Genomic DNA, 24,804 nt, shown 5'->3' on the forward strand with positions numbered 1-24,804 from the left:
TTAGAGAAATCGCGTACACAAAATTGGTTGGAAAAAAAAGAAAAATAATAATAATAGGGAAAAAGAAACCGAATGAAAACAATAAGGTCTTCCGTTGGAAAACGGAAGACCTTAATAATAAGAAGAATAGGGAAACAGAAACCGAACGAAAACAATAAGGTCTTCCGTTGGAAACGGAAGACCTTAATAATAAGAAGAATAGGGAAAAAGAAACTGAACGAAAACAATAACCGAAGAATAACAATAAGGTCTTCCGTTGGAAACGGAAAACCTTAATAATAAACGACTGTTTTGTGTAAATCTTAATGGAAGGGTGGTTTTTAATATGTTCTATGGGCCAACAACCCCTTTTTGTTGAATATTTTAGTTAACCCCCCCCCAAAAAAAAATAGAGAGAAAGAACAGATCTTGGCTCCGGCGAGATTGGAACACACAGCCTTTGCAGGTTTCATAACAGTATTTCAGCGAAGGTTTACGTCAAAACATGGCTGACGCGAAATAATGCCCGAATTTCTTTTTGAATTTGGGGCGTTTCCGCTCGGGACAGGAGCTAAATTTTTGTATGAGATAAAAAACAACGTGTGAGATGTCTGACTACACAGGTTTGGTAACAGTGCGAGGTCATTTTAAATATTGATGCGTGTTTGTGTCTGGAGGGGGGTGAAAAGACCCGATCTTGATTTTCGTCGTAAATAAATCGAAAATAGAATTTTGAGGTGTGGATCTTGGATTCGGTTAACGACATTTAGGGGAAGTAAAGTCCGAAAACAATGACTGATGCATTTTGCACATGTATTTCAGTGTTGTGGTTGTTTTTTCGTGCCGTTTACTATTGTGTTTGACTGTTTTATTTCAACAGGATTAATAAAAAAATCTTTATAAATGTAGAAATAACGAAGTCAGTAACACGTAAATTTATTCGGTAAAAATTTTATGACAGCAATTTCCACAGTTCTAACATCCATAAGTAGTTCACACGCTATCGTAGATACAAACTAAACGGAAAACAAGAAATATACATGCAACAGAAATAGTACGCGGCTGCTTACATCCCTAGAACTGTGTAAATTTTAAGTCCCCGTACTGGCTAAACCCGCCGCTTGGTCTCAGGAATTTCTTTTTAATTGTACAATCCGCTGCATATTTGGCAGACAATAAGAATGGGGTCCGAGGTACATTTACACAAAATTTCATTAGGATTGAGTGAAGGGCTCGGGAGTTAGATTTTTTTTCTACAGTACATGTCAAGCACGACAATCGAAACTCAAATGCCTAAAAACTCATAACTCGCTTAAAAATGAACGAATTGGTCTGGCCATTGGTGATAGGGGCCAGTACCTTTTTCTTGGAAACCTTTTAAATGAAAAGTTATTTGATTTTAAAGACATTTTGTTCAACAATTGTTTGGAAATTTGTTACCATTCTTGAGATATCTGAGAAAGAATGTTTTAGGGGCCGGTCCCTTATCTCCTTTTTGGGGCCGCTAAACCAAATTTTGAAGGTTGCATGTTGTTAAGTACATCATTTTAAGAATCTTTTCTTTTATACTGCATTTCAAAATATTTCTCCTTTTCGAGATATAGGTGATCAAAGTTTTGGACTTTTGACCCCTAAAAACCCCTAATTACGTAACACATGAGAAAATCATTATACTGTTTGGCTTCATAACTGTAAGATGAACATATTTGCTTCTATAATCTATTACAAAATATCCCTCGGTGAAGAACTACGGGCAAATACTTTAGAGCCCTCTAGGTCCCTAATTTGAGGGGCCATCCCCTTTTTTCCGATATCAGCTGAAAGGTCTTGTAAATTCAAACTAATTTTACATGACATGTTTTAACAAAATATTTTCCAAAAAAGAGATTAAAGGGGAAATGCACGAAAATTGACGACGCTTTTCATATCTCAATTTTCGAGCCCTACCGAGCTTTGGCGCATGTAGTGCTAGACATGTGAAACAACAACCGTGCAAAACTTCAATCTTTCCTCTACTAACTGTAGAAATTTGAGCGCAATATCTTTTATACTTTAGGAGAACTGCCGCAGACAAAATACCCATGTAAAAATCGTCAAAACGTCAAGATTGCAAAAACGGATGTGACGTCATCCATGCAAAAAAAATTGCTATCAAGTTCAGACCAATATGTATCACATCTGAAATTTTGATGGAGATCGGCCGAGTCGTTCCTGAGAAATCGCGTGCGCAAAAATCGGAAGAAAAAAAATAATAATAATAGGGAAAAAGAAACTGAAGAATAACAATAAGGTCTTGCGTTGGAAACGGAAGACCTTAATAAGAATAGGGAAAAAGAAACAAAGCAATAACATTGGAAACGGAAGGCCTTAATAATAACTAGACACTTGTTGCTATAGCAACAAAAAGGTCTTCCGTTCCTCATGCAAAAATCTGCACATAAAAATCCATTTCTCTTGTGAAAAGAAAAGGAATATATACTAAAAAGGAATTACCAAGAAAATATTTCTAAGTTAAACAAAACAAAAAGACAAAATGTCAATTTTTGAGTTCTTTATGTGACGACCTGAAATTAAGCCGTATTATACATACTGAGCATAGTAAACATAACTTCATGCATTGTTTTGTCTTTCCTCAAAGTTCGGATGTTCAGGTTTTTGTTTATTATAATATTTCTTTGAGAAAAGGTTTTTGTCTTGGGACAATTTAAAAAAGAAAGAAATTACCAGATATATTTGAGATGTCTCACCGAAAGTAGATTATTTTTTTGCATTTATTTTACCATGAGTAGATGCCATTTTGTATTTCTATTGATAAAATTGATACTTCCATGCTACATAAGAAAACATTTTTATAAAATCAAATTTGGGCGTACTTCCTGTGACGATCGGAAGTTACGCCGGATAAAACAAAATAGTTTTTACACATGTACATACATAGATCTATCATCCCACAAAGTTTGGTTGTTCAAGTGGTAAACGTTTCTGAGATTTCGTCGAGATAATTTTTTTTTTTTATCTCGGGACAGGAACCGGACAAACAGAAGTGCTCAATGTAAATTATATTAAATATTTGTTGTATACTTACCTTTTGTTCATTGTTCATTTAACTTACTCAAAATGTCAAAGAAAAACAGTTAAACTGATAAACAGCTCGATTTTTTAAAACTCTTCCTGTGTGGACCGGAAGTGACGGCTGACAAAATGAAACCGGTTTAACACCTCTTCAATCAATTGTCTATCATTCATGAAAGTTTCGTGCTTTGATCACTTATATAGTCTTTGAGATCTCACGGGTACAAAATGTGTTTTAAAAAAGCAACCTGAGAGAATTGAGATATCTCACCGGAAGTAAAAAAATGTTGTTGATATAACATCGCATTAATAACCTATGTATAAACTTATACTTATATATTTATTCTATGGAAAAAGAATTTAATTCAAACAAATTATTATTTTTGAAGTGCTTCCTGTGACGACCGGAAGTTACGACGAACAATACAAAATAATTTAAACACATCTACAGCTATAGGTCTATCATCCTACAAAGTTTGGATGTTCAAGTCTCTACCGTTTTTGAGATCTCGAGGTGACAAGCTTATCGTCGCGGGAAAGGAAACGGACGAACGGAAGTGAATTTTCTATTACATTGCTTTTTGAAATACTTGCATTTCTTCCAATGAAGATTGAAAAGATTAAACTTGTTGACATCTGGTCCCTAAAAACCTTAATTGGGTAACGCAAGAGAAAATCATTATATTGTTAGGATATATAAACGTATTATACCTAATCTAGTTTTAATAACCTTTCACAAGATGGCCCTCATTAAAGGGCTATAGATAAAAAAAATTTAGTGCCCTTTGATCCCCTAATATAAGGGGCCAGTCCCCTTTTTTCTTTGAATCAAATGAAAGGACATTTAATTCTGAACACATTTTGTCAACAAGTGTTTAAAAATTCGTTACCGTTCTGGAGATACATGAGAAAGAAGGTTTTAGGGGCCGATTTTTTATCTTCTAATAGGGGCCGTTTAACGAAAATTTGAAGGTTGCATATTGTTAAGAACATCATTTTGAACAATTTTTTTGTGTATTGCATTTCAAAATATTTTTTCTTTCTGAGATATGGGTGATCAAAATTTTGGACTTTTGGCCCCTAAAAACCCTTCATTACGTAAAACATAATAAAATCATTACATTGCTTGAATACATAACTGTGAGATAAACATATTTGCTTCTATAACCTTTCACAAAATATCTCTCAGTAAAGGGCTACAGATTAAAAACTTATAGCCCTTTGGTCCCCTTATTTGAGGGGCCAGCCCTTTTTCTTGATATTAAATGAAAAGTCATTTATTTCTAAACAAATTTTGTTCAACAAGTGTTTAGAAAACCGATACCGTTCTGGAGATATATGAGAAAGAAGGTTTTAGGGGCCGATCCCTTATCTCCTTATAGGGGCCGTTTAACGAAATTTTGAATGTTGCATATTGTTTAAAACATTAATTTGAACAACTTTTCTTCTGTATTGCATTACAAAATATTTTTCTTTCTGAGATATGGGTGATCGAAATTTTGGACTTTTGGCCCCCTAAAAACCCTTAATTACGTAACACATAATAAAATCATTACATTGCTTGGATACATAACTGTGAGATAAACATATTTGCTTCTATAACCTTTCACAAAATATCTCTCAGTAAAGGGGTACAGATTTAGAGCCCTTTGGTCCCCTTATTTGAGGGGGCAGCCCTTTTTTCTTGATTTCAAAAAAAAGGTCTGGTAAATAGAAACTTTTTGTATATTACATGTCTTAATAAAATATTTTTTAGGAAAGAGATAATCAAAGAAAACCAGAAAAAATTAAGACTTTTTTCCATCTCAATTTTCGGGTCCAGTCGAGCTTCGGCGCCTTTCAAGTCAGATCAAAATGAAAATAAAATTGCAAATTTACAATCTTTCGTCTACTATCCCTGAAAGTTTGAACTCAATATCTTTTATAGTTTAGGAGAACGTAGAGGGACAATCGACCCCTCTGAAAATCGCTAAAACGTCCATTTTTGAAAAACGGAAGTGACGTCATCAATATAATAAAAAACCTATAAGGTTTAGATCATTATCTATCAGATCAAAAAGTTTCAGGAAAATCGGTCCAGCCGTTTCTGAGAAATCGCGTGCACAAAATTTGTAAGAAAAAAATTAAAATAATAATAATAGGGAAAAAAAACCGAACGAAAACAATAAGGTCTTCCGTTGGAAACGGAAGACCTTAACTAGACACGATCTCGTTGCGAGCAACGAGGAGGTCTTCCGTGCGATTTTTTGAAGGTTATATGACCTTGACTTTGATATTTGACCCTTTATCTCCTTATCGGGGCAACAATAAAAAAAATTGATGGTTGAATTTTGTTAGGAACATCATTCTCAGCATTTTATTCTATATTGATTTTGAAAATGATGCTTTTTAAAATATTTGTTCTGTTTGAGGTATGTTATCAACGTTTTGTACTTCTGGCCCCTTAAAACCCATTAAAAACCCCTTAATACGGAACACATGATAAAATAATTATAATATATTATTAAATAAATGTGAGATGAACATTACTGCTTCCTAAACATATAACAAAATATTTTTCAGTAAAGTGCTGTGGAAGAAAGACTTTAGAGCCCTTTTGGTCCCTTAATTGAAGGACAATTGATTTGGACTTCTGGCCCCTTAAAACCCCTAATTACGTAACGCATAATAAAATTTTTATAATGTATAGTTTTATAAGTAAAAGATGAACATTTTTGCTTCTTAAACATATTACAAAATATTTCTCAGTAAAGTGCTATGGAAGAAAGACTTTAGAGCCCTTTTGGCCCCTAAGTTGATGGACCAGCCCCTTTTTCTTGTTATCAAACGAAAGCTCTTGGAAATATAAATTTTATTTGATTTATATGTTATGGTAAAATATTTTCAGGAAAGGAGATAAAGAACGAAAACTATTAAAAATTACGTCGTTTTTCAAACTTGATTTTTGGGTCCAGGCGAGCTTCGACGCCTTTGAAACCAGACAACCATAAATGCCTTTAAACACATCTACAATCTTTTGTCTACAATCCCTGAAAAAGCATCAAAAAGTTATACCTATATTGTAACAAAAAAGTCATAACTAGAGTGTAACTATTGATATAATTTATTTTTTCCATAAAAATAGAATAGGTAGAAAAAAGTAATCAAAAAGTTATACTAAAGTTATCATTTTGGTACAAAAAAGTTAAAAATTAAAGTTACAGAAAAGTTATCATTTAGGTACAGAAAAGTTATCATTTAGGTACAGAAAAGTTACAGATGTAGGTACAGAAAAGTCATACATATAGTAACAGAAAAGTTATCATTTAGGTACAGAAAAGTTATACATAAAGGTACAGAAAAGTTATACATATAGTTCTAAAAAATTATGTTTAGGTACAGAAAAGTTATAGATGTAGGTACAAAAAAGTTATGATTTAGGTATAGAAAAGTTACACAGAAAAATTACAGATGTAGGGAAAAATTAAAATATATATAATAAACTTCAGATAAAAAAAACCCAGGTAGTTGTACAGGTGTTATACTGATAAAAAAAATCCCTCATGTTGCCATGAAGAACTTCGCTCTTGAATAGGAATTAAAAATTATATCTGTTCATGTGAGCAAAAGAACACAAGTCATTGTTTTTGTGAATCAATATGTTTACTGAATTATATTTACATCTAATGAGTATGTTTTCCTCAATTTCTTATGGAAACTTATAGATAACGCCTTGTTTATCGATTGGTCGAAACCTACAATGACCTTAGAAAAATCACTGACTGTACGAAATAATCAGGATGATATCAGACTCACATTCCCATTGAAGACAATTTGGCTGTTTCTTTTAGCTAACGTACTGATGCACATTAAGAATAATATAGTAAATTTAACTTACTTTTTACAAACAATTTATTCATTTGTTAAACGAAGGATCTAAATATAAACAATATAATGCTTTCTTTGATGATTCATGCAGGTAATGAAGGGAGCGATGATTGCAGAAAAAATTTACATAACTCGCTAATGCGAACAATGTATTTTTTCTGCAATGTCGCCACATTCATATCCTGCATATATCACCAAAGAAAGCATTTTATCATTTACATAATTATCACAAATCATTACAGATCCTTTATGCAAGATTTTGAAATAAAGCAATAATCTAACATAAAAGCATTTGGGATTACACGTGTGTCTAATGTTCTTGCTAAATTTGAATAGAAAATTTGATAAACATTATTTTGTAAACCAAACTTTGACCAAAACCTTCATAAAGCATGTTTTAGGTTCCTAACATATATATACTAGCATGATTTTGTTCCAAACATACTAGTATGCTATTTAAAACAGTCCTGGTTCTAGATGATACCAATGACCTGCAGTAATTTATCAGCAAACAAATGGATCTGTTTCTTGAATCTGTTCCTAAAATGTATAAAAAGGAATGTTTCATTCTGGCAATTTTTTACTTCATGTACTTTCATTGTAACTGTTAAAATCCTTGACAACTACCTTATACTTAAAACAGAAAATTATATAGCATACCCATGTTGAATATATATGTGACCAGCACCTGGCAGGTGAAAACTGGTTTCTGTTTACATGGCTGCATGTATTTCTATGGGAACGGTTGCTCTTGCATCTGATATCTTTATAGTATTATTCTCGTCCTCCATCAATCTCAAAGAAGGCAATAAAATTTAAAACATGATACTGTTTGACAATTTTTAATATACGTAGCATAAATTATTATCAAATATCAGTAAAACGTTTCAATTCTCTGTTGACCTGGTACCACCCTCCCCCCTCTCTAAAAAAATTAACATTGATACAGCAGTTGCCATTATATTCTCAGATTTACAATAATTCATTATACTAAAAGATATACATAATATATATATATGGTTAAAATCTGTATATCTTATTTCTACTTGATAAACACACACACTTACTTTTTTCATCTTGTATTAATGATGTATCTTCAATCTGGTGTACAGTCTGCTGAACTTGGTTGGGATTTTTTTCTGCAATACAATGATACTCTTTTTAAAAGAGTCGGCCATAATTAGATTATAGAATGTACATCACTAGATATACATGGCTGCATAGACTTTGATATAGATGATAAAATCATGCACTTCTTATGAGAATTCTAGAAATATTCCAAATGGAATTCATTTCTAAGTGCAAAGCAATAATATAAATATTGAGATATGCAAACACAAATAAATTATTTAAAATGACTTGTTTGTATATCAGACTTACCCACAACTAAAGCCATATTATCCAGGTCTTAGGGATGTCTATCTTTATGAAACCACTGCTTGCAGTTTTATTACTACATACAACACGCTGTGATTCTGCATATTTCTTGAAAAAATAAGGAAAATCTTCACAACAACTCCTGTCTTCTTTGCCCATTTCAAAATTTAATGGCGGAATGGCAATTGTCCAATCAGAATTCACGAAAGTCAGCGTTTGAAATTTTGGCCAATCACGATACAGCCACGATTAATACCAGGATAATTTTTTCAAATTTATTTTAGTTAAAAAACAATATTATTTACTTAATATTATTTAAAGAATTCTGCATTCTAATGAAACGAATTTTAGTAATATTTTCTTTCCTTACAACCTGTTAGTTTATTAACCGATCATCAAAACTGGGCATTTCCGGTCTCAAGAGCCGCCATTTTGAATAATTTGAGGGAATTTTAACAAGAGGCCCATGGGCCACATCGCTCACCTGAACACCAGTTCCTTGTAACATTACATATCGTAGCATATGCTTTTTCTATTTTAAACATTGAACCTCTTTCTGGGGACCCAGTATTGGTCCGAGGTTTATGGTTGGCTTGAACAACATAAATAGTAACATAGGAATGAAAATGTGTAGCACTGCGGTGGGACCGCACGTACACAGCCTGAAAAACTGAACGTAGAAGAGTTCCATTTTAAAAGGAATAACTCTCAGACTGTAAATAACATCAAGAAAGATAAGTCTTGGTTCCACTTCATTAGAGTTTACACAATTTGAGGATCCTTGCATAGTAATCTCACAAACTGTAGCATTATAGTTCTCGAGAAAAACTTTTTAAAAACATTTTCAATATATGTTATTTGTTGAACTTTGAACCCCTCTTGGGGCCACAGCTAAAGCTTTATTTATTTGGAATCTACATTATTTGAGGATGCTTGCATAGTAATCTCACAAGCTGAAGCATTATAGTTCCCTAGAATTTTTTTTTCAACATTTTCCCTCTATATTTCTATGCTATGAACACCTCTTGGGGCCCCATTATTAGATTGAGGTCACGGCTTTTATAATTTCGAATCTACACTATTTTAGGATGCTTACGTAGTTATCTGACAAATTGATGCATTGTAGTTCTCGAAAAGAATATTTTTAAACATTTTCCATATATACTTCTACATTTAACTTTAAACCCATCATGGGTCACCAGTATTAGTCCAGGGGTCACTATTTTAAAACTGTCGAACCTTCATTATCCAAGGTTGTATGCATGATAGTAATCTCACAAATTGAAGCATTGTAGTTCTCGAGAAAAAGATTTTTTAACATGTTACCTTTATATTTCTATAATAAACTTTGACCCACTCTTGGGGCCCCAGTATTTGCCCGGGGGTCACAGTTTTACCAATTAGGAATCTACATAAGCGAAGGATGCATGCACAGAAATTTCACAAACTATAACATTGTAGTTCTTGAGAAGAAAATTTTTAAACTTTTCCTTTATGTTTTTTAAAATGTTTAAATTTTGAACCCCTCTTGGTGCCCATCAATTGTCCGGGAGTTACGATTTTTACAAATTAGAATCTACATTATTTAGGGATGTACATGTATGCATAGTAATATCCCAAACAGTTGCATTATAGTTCTTGAGAAGAAGATTTTAAAACATTTTCCTATATATGTTAAAATCTAAACCCCTCCTGGGGCCCCACTTTTTGTTCGGAGATCACGATTTTTACAATTTAGAATCTTCACCATATATATAAACTTTTTTGTAAATATTGGCATTTTTGGTGCAGTAGTTCTTGAGAAGAACATTTTTAAACATTTTTCATATGTAGTTCTATGTTAAACTTTGAAACCCGCCTGGGGCTGCAGTTTTGGTCTTAGGGTCACGATTTCTACAATTTAGAATCTTCATTATACATATCAAAGGCCGGAACGCCCACAAAGGCCTCGAGCTGACATTTTCTTTAAAATAGGTATCATTAATTTAAATTTCTGTACCAATAGTCATATATCAAATAATATCAGACTAAAAATATTTTGTGTCAATATATAAGTACATATTATAGTATTTATTGCCAAGCAACATACAAATACACACAAAACATGGGTTCATCAACAAGATTTCACAATAGCCCTCGCCATGCACCGTCCTCGACCAGGGATCCCGCGAGATAGAGATCCTTGCACGCACTGTCTGAGTTAGGTCGTATGTACAATAAGTCCATTAATACCACAATATGCAACTATTTCTTATTTGCAATTTTAACATTACCATGTGATTGTATACTCAGTATAATTCCTTATAAAATACGTAGTGATGCATTTGTAATACGATGAATCATAACTCATCATGGATACAAAAATCGAAGAAATTTCAAAGTTCAAAAATAATTATCTTTTTTCTGCTTTAAACACTCTTTGAGCAAATTTTACGAGTTCATCATTTGTATACAAGGGAAACACATTAACAGTGTTTCCTTAATTATAATAAAACATACTTTTTAAAAAAATTTAATTCCCGTGTAAAACAAGTTAATCTATGGTATGGTTGTTTATAAATAAATCCACACCACGTGCGTTGATCTGCCGTTTCTATAATGCTCAACCAACCTAGCTGCAATATTGCAACAAAATCACAAGATAAATTTATCGCTTATATTTATTTTGGAGACCGTGCCCGATAACAAATCAATTTTCATATTAATTTTTATTTTTATCGGGCACAGTATCCAAATTTAATAAAGGCGAAAAACTAAAATTATATTTAGTGAATTTTTACATCTAATCGTATTCATCCGTCATTTCTTGATTAAACAACCTTATATACTTATGCAATGAGTTGTCAATAATCAGGGAGACACAGTTGGGTTTTTTGGTGCACAATTTAGTTGAATAAATGGAACAAAAGTCATGAAAACATTTTTCCTATGTATATGTTAAACTTTGAACCCCGCCTGGGGGCCCAGTTTTGGTCCGGGGGTCACGATTTTTAAAAGTTTAGAATCTTCACAATATCAGCAAGCTTTTGTGTAAATATTGGCATTTTTGGTGCAGTGGTTCTTGAGAAGAAGATTTAAAAACATTTTCCTATGTATTTCTATGTTAAACTTTGAACCCTGCCTGGGGTACCAGTTTTGGTCCGGGGGTCACGATTTTTACAATTAGGATCTTCACTATATATACAAGCTTTTGTGTAAAAATTGACATTTCTGGTGCAGTGGTTCTTGAGAAGAAGATTTTAAAAATATTTTCCTATGTATTTCTATGTTAAACTTTGAACCCTGCCTGGGGCCCTAGTTTTGGTCCGAGGGTCACGATTTTTACAATTTAAAATCTTCACTATATATACAAGCTTTTGTGTAAAAATTGGCATTTCTGGTGCAGTGGTTCATGAGAAGAAGATTTTTAAAGACATGCACCCTATACTCACTGTTTCGCAATTATCTCCCTTTTGAAAAATGCTGTGCCCTTTATTTTAGCAATTTATCATCCCCTTTCCATAAGCATGCTTTGTAAAAAATTTGGTTAAATTTGGCACAGTGGTTTTTGAGAAGAAGTCGAAAATGTGAAAAGTTTACAGACGGACGGACAACGGGTGATCAGAAAAGCTCACTTGAACCATTGGTTCAGGTGAGCTAAAAACTAAATGAATTTAAACACCAATCCATTTTTACAATTGATGAATATGTAAAACCAAAAATTATAACATCTTTTTTAAATAAAACATGTTTCCCAAGGTTTAAAACACAGTCCTTATAGCTATGTGCTGTTATAAATTACGATGAGAGATAGGCTAGTTCAGGGAAACATACAGATGGAAATAGCAGTACTGTTCTTTGTTAACAACATGTCTATTAATCAAATATGTGAAGAAATATGGTGAACCCATCTCATAATAACAAACAATACCAACAACCCCCCCCCCCTTCTTCGCATGCATTCGATGTCGTGGGAAAGTTCTGAATCAATTTCTAGAAATTTACTCTATTCCTTCATTCATTCATGGGGTAGGCCATGTAAAATTGGAAAATTTTCAGTAATAATATAAAGTTGATGCTACCCCTTAGTATTTAAAAGCGTTTAAACGAAATCGTAATGTCTAATAATAAAACAGATAGATAACAAAATAATGCTTGCAGGAGCAAAATAAAAATGTCTGCTGGTCAAAACACACACATAAACTTTTTTTCTTAAACAAACAGCAGTGTCATCACAGCACGGACTAATTAATCATGACCCCTTTAGACACCCTTTACTGTTAACCTGGGATGTGTGTGCGTTCAGGCGGAAAGTGATTTCCTGTTTCTGCCTTATAAAAACAATAACATTTAGGACAGGTGTTTGTGTTGCAATTGATGGACTGGATTCCCTTTATAATGGTTATGTCATTGTTTTCAAACAAATCTTAGTAATTTTACTACCCAGTGTGTGATTAACCTACATCTAACACCCCCCCCCCCCAAACTTATGGTGATTTTTATAAAAAACAAAAACAAAGTTATAACGATATTTTGTATTAGTTTTTAGATTTATTGTGATAAAAGTCTACTTTAGACTTGAACCTCTTGGATAAGATACACTTAGCTTTTTAGTGTAAAAATGACTAAGTCCAAACACATTCACAAATTGACTAAGTTCAATGTAAGTACATTTTAGTTATACTGAAAAGTTTCTAAGTTCAGTGTAGGTACATTTCAGTTATACTGAAAATTTACTAAGTTCAGTGTAGGTACATTTTAGTTATACTGAAAAGTTTCTAAGGTCAATGTAGGTACATTTTAGTTATAGTGCAAAAAGTGTAAGTCCAATCTAGGTACAAAAAAGTTATAACTTTTATGTGCCTAAATCTTGGGTACATAAAAGTTACACTTTAGTTACAGAAAAGGTTTGACTAAGTGTAACTTTTTTTTTGTATGGGATTACCAATCCAAAGTAGGATAACTTCTTAAAAAAAAAACAACTATTTAAATGTTTGTCAAAATTGCAAATTAAATTTGTTTTCAATGAAATGTAAAAAGAAAAAAAGAATAAATTAACGACATTTAGCATGTGAGTGTATGTAGATCGGAGAGTTGACTAAATTATTGTGAATGCGCATTGCCCTACATTTCAGTTAGAAAAGATGGATAAGTACATGTAGTTTGAATGTCCAAAATAAGTTTCTGTTTTTTGAGGAGTAGAACCTCTTTTTTCAAAGTTAACACTTCCTTTTCTTCTTTGATTTAAGAATCTCTTCCTCTAGTCGCTGGTTGTCTAAAGTTAAGTTGATTTCTTCCAATTCTTCAAGCTTTCTCTTTCTTGATGCACTCTCTGAAGTAAATTATTAAATACAAGTACATGTACTTCATATGATTCATCCTACTTATAAACATTTTAAAGGTTTATTGTGAGTGTTGAGAGAGAGAGAGAGAGAGAGAGAGAGAGAGAGAGAGAGAGAGAGAGAGAGAGAGAGAGAGAGAGAGAGAGTATGCATAATTATCTAGATATATCTATATAAATCAATGTATTTATCATAAATTGGAATGGATACTTACCTTTCTTTTCAGTTCTTTTTTAACTTTTTGCCTGTTTATCTGCATACATTAGAACATCAGAGAATTTTTAATTTCCCAATCAAACCAATTATCAAAACAAGTTATAAACTAAATTCACATAAAATCTATGCCAGCATAATCAGTCTCCTATTGAAAAGTGTAAAATTGGAATATGAACAAAATTCCTCCCTGTCCTAACAAGGGTCTAACTGGTCATAATATAAAACTTTGTAGCTTGCTTCCACGTTTCTTTCATAAAAACAAACAAACATTTGTTCAATTAAGATACTGAAAGATAACATATAGAAACAACACTAACATTGATATTACCTTGTAATGAATCAAGGCTAATTTCCAAAGGCGCAGTGCTTGCAATTGCAGGAAGTGTACTATCAGCTGAAATCTCAGCTATATTGAGAAGTAATAAAAAACAAGTGTAAACTGATAAACGTATTAGAAATTCATTCAATTGAGTACTGAGGATACTACTTGTGTTCCGCATGTAAATACCAGCTGTGTTTGTCGTAAACAACTAAATAAATTAGTAAATATTAACATTAAACATTCACTTATTAATCAGTTCCAGTGACATGGAATACCTCTGTCACATAAGTAACAAGATAAACTTGACTGTACCTTTCTGTGAACAGCCAGCTGCTGCCTCAGTATCTGGGACCAGTGGTTCTGATATGCTCGGTAATGGAGCTATGTAAATTAAATCAAGCATAAATACATGTATGTTAAGCATGTAATATAAACTGACAGAAATAACTTCAATGATGTATGAATTCAATCCTAATTTAAACACCATAATATCTAATAAGTCTTCTAATTTAATTTAAGGACATTAACACAATTTTGTCTTGTATCCTATCTTATTTATACCATCTATAGTCCTGTATGTGTATATATTATTTAATGCATGTGTGTGCGAGTGTGGATTAATATATTGTTGATTTCATACAATCTGTATCAATTCCTTCTTCCACACCACAGAGGTTTGGCTCCCCATCAGCCAGGCAGAGGTACGTCTCCTCACCTGGTGTGAGTGGAGTTAGTGGGGGGCCGCCACCAGTCTTGGGACGCTTCAGCCCATCAAGCTTTTCTTTACCTTCGAAAAGAAAAGATATGAAACAATTAGAATCTTTTAAAAATAATTCATAGTTATCTATCATTGTCCTTTAAACCTAGAGTGATTTTTTTTAACTTTATACATTACTTTTTCATGCATAAAAAACATTCTAAATTGCCATTTCATTAAATTATTTAATAAATAATGAAATACATATTGTCAGTTATCCATATCTTTGGAATATTGAATATTTAATATGATTTGGTCACTCGATCGATCCAGTTTTATTGGAATGCTATAATTTTAAATTATATGACTGAGTCTTTTGTAAATAGTAATGTAATACACTTGCAGACACCAGTGTAAAAATTAAATATATGTACAGTATATTGGGTATTCAAAAACTCAAAATATTTATGCCCAATAGACTCATAAGTCCAGCATGTGTATAATTCAACAGTCAAAAATCGTTCAGAGCAATAATTAATCTGCTTGATTTTTCATTCAATTTGTGTATTAAATTGATTGATAAAAAGATTAATCATACAATCACCATTAAATACACATATACACACTTACTTCTTGACTTCATATTGTAATACTTTTTCTTCACCTCCTCCCATTCCCTTTTTTTAATGTCGAACTGTCTACAATAAAGGAAAGCATATTAATGTATGCACGCGGAACTATAAATAGAAATGGAAAACACCATTGACCAAGCATTATGAATCATGTACGTGATTGTTGTATGTACAAAAAAAAATACAAGTATGGCTCTATATTTTCGCACTGAAGTGTGGTATATATTGGTCATGAAAATAAACGTAATAATTGACGTACGTACAACGTATACATCTATTCCATGTCATTTACAAATTTAGTTTTAATTACACTTTCATGTTGTCTTAAAGCTTATGATCGTATCGAAACTTCAATAGATACTACAAGTATATAGGCCAAGCGGCTAAACTGTAGTCCTACGGCAAATTCGGGTTGGTATAGACATGCAAACGCTGTACATATATATAAAGACATTTGCGGTCCTCTTGTTGATTTAGTTTGCTTATGACAAACACTTCACATATTTTTTTTATTTCAGATATTTTTTATTGTTAATTACTTCTAAAGATTAACTTACGAGTTCAGTCGGTCTGCAATTTTTTGCCACTCTCTTTCCCTCCCCTTCTTAATCCCACACCCCTTAAACGACCCAAATAGCACGGTTGCCCTCGCTTTTACTTCCTCAATGAGGGCAACTAGAGCTCCACTAGACCCCTTCAGTCATTGACAAAATTCCGCGAAAACCGTCTCGCGAAAACATAAATTTGAGAAAATTCTTAACTCAAGTTTTGCGAATTACTCAGCTAAGAATATTCTCAAGTGGCTTTATGGCGGTGATTTTGAGAATATTCTTAGCTGAGTAATTCTCAAGACTTGAGTTGAGAATTTTTTTGAGAATTCTCAAAGTTTTATGGCGGTGGACCCAGGTTTTTTTTTTCATTTTTTTCAAAATTCATTTCCGGTCGTCCGTTTCCTGTCCCGTGCCAAAAAGCTATGGACAATGATATTTCAGAAACGATAAAGACTTGAACCTCTAAACTTTGAGGGATGATAGACCTGAAGCTGTAGATGTGTTTAAACTATTTTGTTTTGTTCGTCGTAACTTCCGGTCGTCACCGGAAGCACTTCAAAAATTATGTTTTTACGCATTTTATTTGTTTCACACAGAATTGATATATAAGTATAAACGCTTTCATATGTCATCTATCCGATGATTAATAAACACAAAAAAAAAATACTTCCGGTGAGATATCTCAGGTATTCTTTTTAAAACAAATATTATTACAGCGAGATCTCAAAAACTGTAAGTGACCAGGACACGAAACTTACATGGATGATAGACATTTGATAGAAGATGTGTTTAACCGTTTTTATTTTGTCACCCGTCACTTCCGGTCCACACCGGGAGAGTTCAAACAAATCAAGTTATTTAAGAGTTTTACTGTTTTTGTTTGACAATGTAAGATAAATTGATAGCCAATAATATACATATTTACATGTGTTAACATTATTTTGTTTTGTTCGGCGTAACTTCCGGTTGTTACCGGAAGCACTTCAAACATTAGTTTTTTTTCCATATTTTATTTATTTTAATTAAAATGAAAATATCAGTATACAATCTTACATATGTCATTTATATAATGTTAAATTAGCAAATAAAGTGTAACGTGTCGCGGCCTCGACCAGGCGTCTCGGTCCGTACCCGGTTCACCCGAGTTCTATAGGGAATGCAAACGAAGAGTAAAATGACACTTGCCAAGTGCCTCTATAATGTACAAAAACGCTTTAATTCAAAATATACAGATATAGGTTAACCACTGCCTTGTGGTAATTCTCAATATATACAGATATATATAAGCCACTGCCTTGTGGCTATTTCTATGTTTGTCAACCGCCCTTGCTACCTGGCAAGGCAACTTGTCGCTCAGCCACTTGGTATTGCAACTCAGTCAATCAATCTGGCTATGCCACTTGGCCTATCAATTTGTTACATGATAAAAAAAAGCCCAACCTAATCAACTTTAATAAACCAAAGTTTCAACTTACAGAATTCACCGACGTGATATTCTCCTATACAGTAATTCGTATCTAGGGATTACTTCTCGTATCAGTCTTCTGTAAAGACTATACAATATCAAACACAACAAGTAGTAGTGACACCATCTGACTCTTAAATCAATTGCATTATATCTCACAGAAGTGTTTAACGACAGCCAAACATACTTTCTCGATTTATAAGTCTATTTGACTACAATAACTGTTTTTGTTGTTTTGTTTTTATATAATAATAATAATGCTTGAATAACTCTTTTAATCATTTGACATTTTGATTACACTATTTACAATAATTACTAATAACAAAAATACAAACAAAGGAAGATAACTCTTTCAACCGTTTCAAAAGTTTACTTCCGGTGAGATATCTAAAATACCTCTATGTAGCTTTCCTTTTAACAATTTTTATGTCCGCGAGATTTTTGTCACTGTAAGTGATTGAGACACGAAGCTTTCACGATTGATAGAAATGTGATTAGGGATGTGTTTAACGGGTTTAATTTTGTCAACTGTCACTTCCGGTTTTCACCGGAATGGTTCAAACGAATCATGTTTTTAACAAGTTTAACTGACTTTTTGGGGTGTTTCATCTAGCCTAATAAAGAGTAATATACGCTAAGCAAATGTACGAGAAATATCAGCTTTTGTTTTTATTAATCACTTCCGATTGTCCGTTTCCGGTCTCGAGACAAAAAATATTGTTTCAAAGAGATCTAAGATTTGGCAGAGACGTGAACAACCAAACCTTGAGGAAAGATTGACTTATGATTGTACAAATGGTTAACATTTTTGTTTAGTTCGGCGTTACTTCAAGTCGTCACAGAAAGTACTTCAAAAATTGATTTCTTTTTCATTCTCTTTGTTTTACTTGTAAGTAACGTCTGGATATATCATTCACAATAATTATCATATCCACTTTTTATTCTATATGAGAGAAGCAATGTCTTACAGTTAAATTGATACATATATATCAAAACGGAAGACCTTTTTGTTGCTTTTGCAACAATTGTCTAGTTTAATCTATACTTATAGAACTAAAATATCCCCATAAAACAAACATAGGACAGGTATAGAGATGTATATCAAATTGAAAACGGATGGTTTTGAATTGACATTTATTTTTTTCTATGAAATATAACGTCAATGTGTCTCCATAGACACAGAAGTTCTAAGAATAGACTGGATTTTTCATGTTCTAAAAATAGATCCCATGCCGACTGATTAAAAAAAGGGTAGCCTATAATTGAGGCAAAGTTACAACTTTGTTACTAGAGTAAAATTCAAACTTTTTTTCAACAAATGGTTGTAAAGAGGACACCATTTAACCCCTTTCATATTTTTTTCAGATATTTAAATCTTCAAAATAAGTCTGTAGCTGCGCAGTTCGACAGCTGCCCTGAGTGATTAAAAAGGCATTGTCCTGTTCTTGCATGCATACTTTTCAAACAAAATAGCATGAAGGACTTCCTATTTTTTGCTTTTATATCTTTTGGCAACATTTTTGGCCAGTTTCGGGCACAAACAAGCCAGTTCAAGAAATGTTTACATTCTTATCCTCAAATGTACAAGATGGCCGCACCTGCTATTAAAGGGATAGCGGCGATGAAAAAGAAATATTGCCGACAGTGCCTTTTACGAGTAGTGTTCAGTGGTGACTCAAAGATAACAATATTATTAAGTAATTGAATTTCGGCGGGGCCAACTTTCGTACTGCCAAACAATTATTAGTAATACAGTCTCAATGAACTATATTTCGTGATTAGACTTTTTCTTAAATGACACCTAAATATTTATCACGGATGTCGATTACAGAAAAATAGAATTAGATGTGGTTTAATGGATACACGGAATCGATCATGGCATTTTATTTTGGCATGTGTATAAATGTACCGTCATGCACTAATGAAACATATCGGAAAACAATCAAATTGATTTGCAGGTACAAGACTTTGATGATTTGAGAGCTCAATACTACCACGGTATAATAACCCCAAGTGACGTCAACAACGTAGATGTGACCGTATCAGCAAACGCACTGTATGGTATCACCAATGGTGTCCTCTCTGGACTGGTTACCACCGAGGTCTTGGAGGATCCAGAAATCCAGGTCATTATCTGGAATGCGAATTAAAAAAAAAATTCAGTGACAATGTAGATAAACGAGTGATTTTTTGAAAAATAGGTTATTATAAGTGTATATTTGCATTTCCATTGTTCTTTCCCACTGTAAGCCCATACGGAGGAGCTGCAATTATTTCTCTATAATCGCAATTGCTCTGTCAGTATACTATGACGTCATAAAGGTGTAACGTTATATATACTTTTCCATGACGTTATAGATTTAAACCACTATACGATACATCATGTGTTTTTCTCCAACTCGATTAAATTGACGTATTTACATGTAATATTAAAACATGTTTTTGATAACATTTTAAAGGAATTACTGTTATAACATATCATTGATTCTGGTAACAAATCTATGTGAATTAAAAAGATACATTACAGTCTGAATGTTTACTTTTGATGTAATAGCTTAATGTCAAGGTCTAGGCTAATACAGGGTATTTGCGAGTGGTAAAATGCAAATATAAGTAATAAACAACGATTATTTAGTGAACATGGCGTTATGAATAGCAACTGCTCTGCTGGCATATTTTCCATGATGCGCTAGCACGCATCATGGAATATGTCAACAGAGCTATTGCTATTCATAACGCCATGTTCACTAAATAACGTTGTTTATTTCTTAAATAATATATACAATAAATCGTTTGTGTTTTTTTTTTTTTAGCAACTCTACCTGAACACTTCTACCATGATCGCCTTCCAGATCAACACTAACTTCTCTGGGCGTCCAGATCTTGCATTGACCTACTATCCTTCTGTCATGGAGTTCTACTGGTTCGTCGCAAGAACGTACGCTCAACTGACCCGACGTTACCGGGCCGGCAGTCTGCCACACAATGTATGTGTATATATATATATATATATATATATATATATATATATATATATATATATATATATATATATATATATATATATATATATATATATATATATATATATATATATATATATATATAAGGAGAAAACGTACCCAGTTTCCAGGGTACGTTTTCTCCAAGAGAAAACACACCCTATAAAAATCATAACTGTATTATTTAATACTAGTAGTTTTAATGCTTTTTAAATAATATTTTACACTAGAAATATATAGGAATGTATGAATTTATATATGAATATATGAATTTAATTCTTTATAAATTTAAAGGGTTTGGACATATTAAATAGTTAAATAGTTTTCAAATGCTAAACTTGAATGCATCTTTCAATGCATAAATACATACATTTTATAATTAATACCTTTATAATAATTGTAACAACTTTTATTTTAGTACGAATAACCTGTCATAATTCATAATGTGTTACGAGTTTACTTCTTCTCAGTTTTCCATTTACCGTTAGCTTTATCTATTTGAGTATCTCTATGCGATATCCCCTGATTGCCCTTTAATCATAGTGATAATCAATTACATACCTGAGCAGTTATTATTATGTATTATCATGCATTACAAGATGTTCTGATAGGGTATTTTTTTTACATGTATGATGAGGATTTCATATATATACTAAGACAGACTGTTCAATGTGTTGTAATTCATCTCGTATGATTTTTCATACATGTTTATATGAATCAAACAAATATTTAGAAGACTTTGACTTGATTTGAGCAGAGACATAAATTATTGTTATTATTTATGTCTCTGATTTGAGCTAAAAAACAATTCAACTTAGTTTTATAAATAATTTTCTATAGTTGATAGGGGCAGCATTCAAGACCCATTTTTGCACTACTCTTTCAGAATACTGGTATCCAAAAAAACTTCTTAAGATACTCGATCATAATAAATATAGTTCTCCAAATTAAATTGCAATAAAAACTAACTATTAAACGGTTTCGTTTATGGTGGATCAATTGCCGACTAATTAAACAGCGAAAAATCAAGCGATGTTCGTGTATGTAACAAATTATTGTATAGTTAAAGGGACTTGGACACGATTTGACTTAAAATTTTCAAATTTTATTTTTTCCATTTTCAGTGTTTATACTGATAAATATAAAAGTTTATAATGCTTTGTCAAAATTTGAAAGTCAAATATTAAGTTATAAGCAAGACACAGAGTTCATAATTTTTTGTTTTGTAAACAAAGCCCGAATGTTGTCATTTTTACATATGTGTTGTATTGGTGTAAGTTTTAATCAAATGTAATTTTCTTTTGTGATACTAGTATTTATGAAGATATTGAGTTAGTTTTAATTGTTTTTTACATGTCATTTTGTCTAAGAAATGGTTAATCTCTACTTTACATATTTTGTAAACAACTATAAAACTCGAGCTTTGTTTACATAACAACCAATTCTTACCTCTGTATCTCACTTGTAACTTGACTTTAACATTCAATATTTTGGTCAATCATTTAAAATGCACCAATAAACCATTTTATACATAAAAAATAAAAATAAAATTTTCGATCTCAAATCGTGTCCAAGTCCCTTTAAACAAAATTATTTTTTTGATTATTCATGTACGTGATTATCAAATTATGTTTTTAAAAACAACGGTAACAAATGATACACATCTTTATTGTATATTTTATATTGTTTCATTCAAGAATGTTTATGAAAACTATTATTTATGATTTTCATAGGGTACATTTTCTCTTGGAGAAAACGTACCCTAGAAATTGAGTACGTTTTCTCCTGGGTACGTTTTCTCCAGCATTAACACGCAAACATTAAAACGCTGCTGTGATGTTATTTCTTTGACCCAGCAGTCTAAAATTTTACCTTTGGCGCAGTCATGCACGCACGTGCGCGCGCGTTTTCTGCCACTGAATGATTTTACTAGTGTGTGTGTGTGTGTGTGTGTGTGTGTGTGTGTGTGTGTGTGTGTGTGTGTATAAAACCTTCGTTAAATAGTTTTATATAGACTGTTCATCGTCTATGATTTTGTTTTACTATATATTACGCTATATAACTTTATTCTACGATTGTTTCCTTCAAAAAGCATTATGAGGTCGTAGTATCATTGTTGACGTTATCACTAGGTAACGTAATTACGTCATAATTTTAACGAGTGTAAAACGTCTGAAGATTTTTAACAATGAAAGCGCTTATGTTTTGCAGTTAGTATTGCTTATTTTCCTTTTATATATATATATATATATATATATATATATATATATATATATTTATCTCATACGTGTGGTGTATATTACCCGTGTGATAAACCTTTGCTATATCACACGGGTGGTTATATCAAATACTTCCGGTCGGAACTACTTTTGACACAGCCCCTCGCTTCAACGCTTTAGTAACCTATTTTCGAAGATTTGCTAGTACTTTCAACATAACTATATCTACTACAAAAATTAATATAAAATTGATTTTGTCAAAGATTTAAATTACAAATATGAAGGAAAACACATAACTGCGTAGCACAGGCGTCGGAACCGGGGGCTATTGTAAGGGGGGGGGGGGGGTTGGTTAGCCCCCCCCCCCCCCCCCCACCTTTTTTGCAAAGTTATTCATAACCGTAACCACAAGACCCTTTTTTCTTGTTTGTCAAGATTTTTGATAAATTTAGCCCACTTCCAACTTTCAATTTGCTTTGTGATTTTTATAAAACTACAAATTACGTTAGCTATCAAGGAGTTCATCCTGACGACGCGATGAAAACAGAGCGCTCTGGTTGTGTTTATATACAAGAACTTACCGAAATACTGTTTCATGAGACTTTTATTCCACCACCAGTAAGCATCCTTATTCACTATTTTCAATTTTGAATCATAAGGCTAGCCTAGTGTTTGTTTTATTAAACACCATTCATCAACATTGTTCGAGTCAATTCAAACTAACGAGCATTCGCAACTTCGTGTATGTCAACAAACTTGATTATTCAAGTCTTCTAATCGGAATTTCCGTTTAATCAAGTGAATAAGCTCTAAGAAAAATTATTTAGAGCTAAAAAATTATTTTAAGGTTTTGTTCAGTGAAACTTTACATCAAAACAGTTAGATTTATCTCAGGAATGACGTACTAAATTGTATTGCGCAAGGTCACAATAGCCGCATAACACAACGTTGCATCATCCGCGGGTATGATAAGGCAACTCACAGCGATCAAATTCCTCTGATCGATATGATGTCACAATAAGCAGCATGATGTCATATTTTACTCAGAAACATGTCGATTTTAACTTTATCTCTGGTTTAAATTATAAAAACTACAGACATACAATATCATTAGAAACTCTTCTAACTGAATATATCTTTGATTTCTCTCTATTACGTATAATTATCATTGATGACGTCACAAGCATGTTTAATAGAGAAGATCATGTCGGGAGACAAATCATCGGAATGCAGTGTAAACAATGCCGAAATAAGACTTATTTAATACAGATGCCTAAGATTTAGATGAGTGTCAGTTAGAATATAATCAGGATAATACAGGCATGGATATTTTGTTTAATCAGCGAGTGTTATAAGGTAAGCGGATCGACATTTATATGGCTTGACCAGCCTTTCCTCTGTCAGTGTGTACATAAAATGGCAAAAATGTAACACTACCCCGGATATTAGGAAAGATGATTTTGGTAAATATCAACGGTATATGACCTAAACTACCTGAAAAGTGCTGCTAGAAGCGTGTGCTTTGTTGTTTTAAACGAAAAATACGTAGTATTTTCAATAAAATTTTAGAACTTGAGAGGGTTTCCGATAAATATATACAATATTTATTTTATGCGATGTACAATAGGATTCTAGCAATACTAATAAACATGAACTAATTGCCAATCGAATTATTGTAGCAAACATACAAATGAACTTCGGGGTAGTGTTACACTTTTTGATTTTTTGTTAAGGTAAAAAAGTGATCTATTTTAAACTGTCACGTGATACCATGGCACGGCATCTTCAAAGATTGAGTCGATTCCAAAGTAGAAAAATAATATCTTGGTGAACTCTTTCACTTGGTATTAATATCCCGCGTTGTTTTCATAAAAATAAACATTTTTTAAATTGATCATAATTTTGACGATCATTTAACTCGGAGTTGCCTTAACCTACCCGCGTCGTTTTTAATCTTTGAAAAAAAAAACAATTCGGGTCACATAAGGGACTGTCTCAAAAGCTTCATGATATAAATCAAATTGTATGATATAGATAGAACATCTATGATTGTGTGATTTTATATTTGCTTTATCCAACTCGTT

General features: G+C 32.5%; 1 protein-coding gene and 1 pseudogene across 4 annotated transcripts in view; one reads left to right on the forward strand and one right to left on the reverse strand.

The window, feature by feature from the left end:
- Nucleotides 1–24,804, forward strand: part of LOC128187905 (uncharacterized) — a 403,124-nt gene that overhangs the window by 19,748 nt on the left and 358,572 nt on the right. For all 4 annotated transcript variants that reach the window (XM_052858590.1, XM_052858589.1, XM_052858588.1 and 1 more), the window contains exons 4-5: nt 19,458–19,625; nt 20,313–20,486. In XM_052858590.1, the coding sequence (XP_052714550.1) occupies nt 19,458–19,625; nt 20,313–20,486 (342 nt within the window). The remainder of the gene's footprint in view (nt 1–19,457; nt 19,626–20,312; nt 20,487–24,804) is intronic.
- Nucleotides 9,745–14,641, reverse strand: LOC128187911 (uncharacterized; annotated as a pseudogene).

Source organism: Crassostrea angulata, chromosome 6 (genome assembly GCF_025612915.1).
Source record: "Crassostrea angulata isolate pt1a10 chromosome 6, ASM2561291v2, whole genome shotgun sequence".
Classification (NCBI taxonomy): Eukaryota; Metazoa; Mollusca; class Bivalvia; order Ostreida; family Ostreidae; genus Magallana; species Magallana angulata.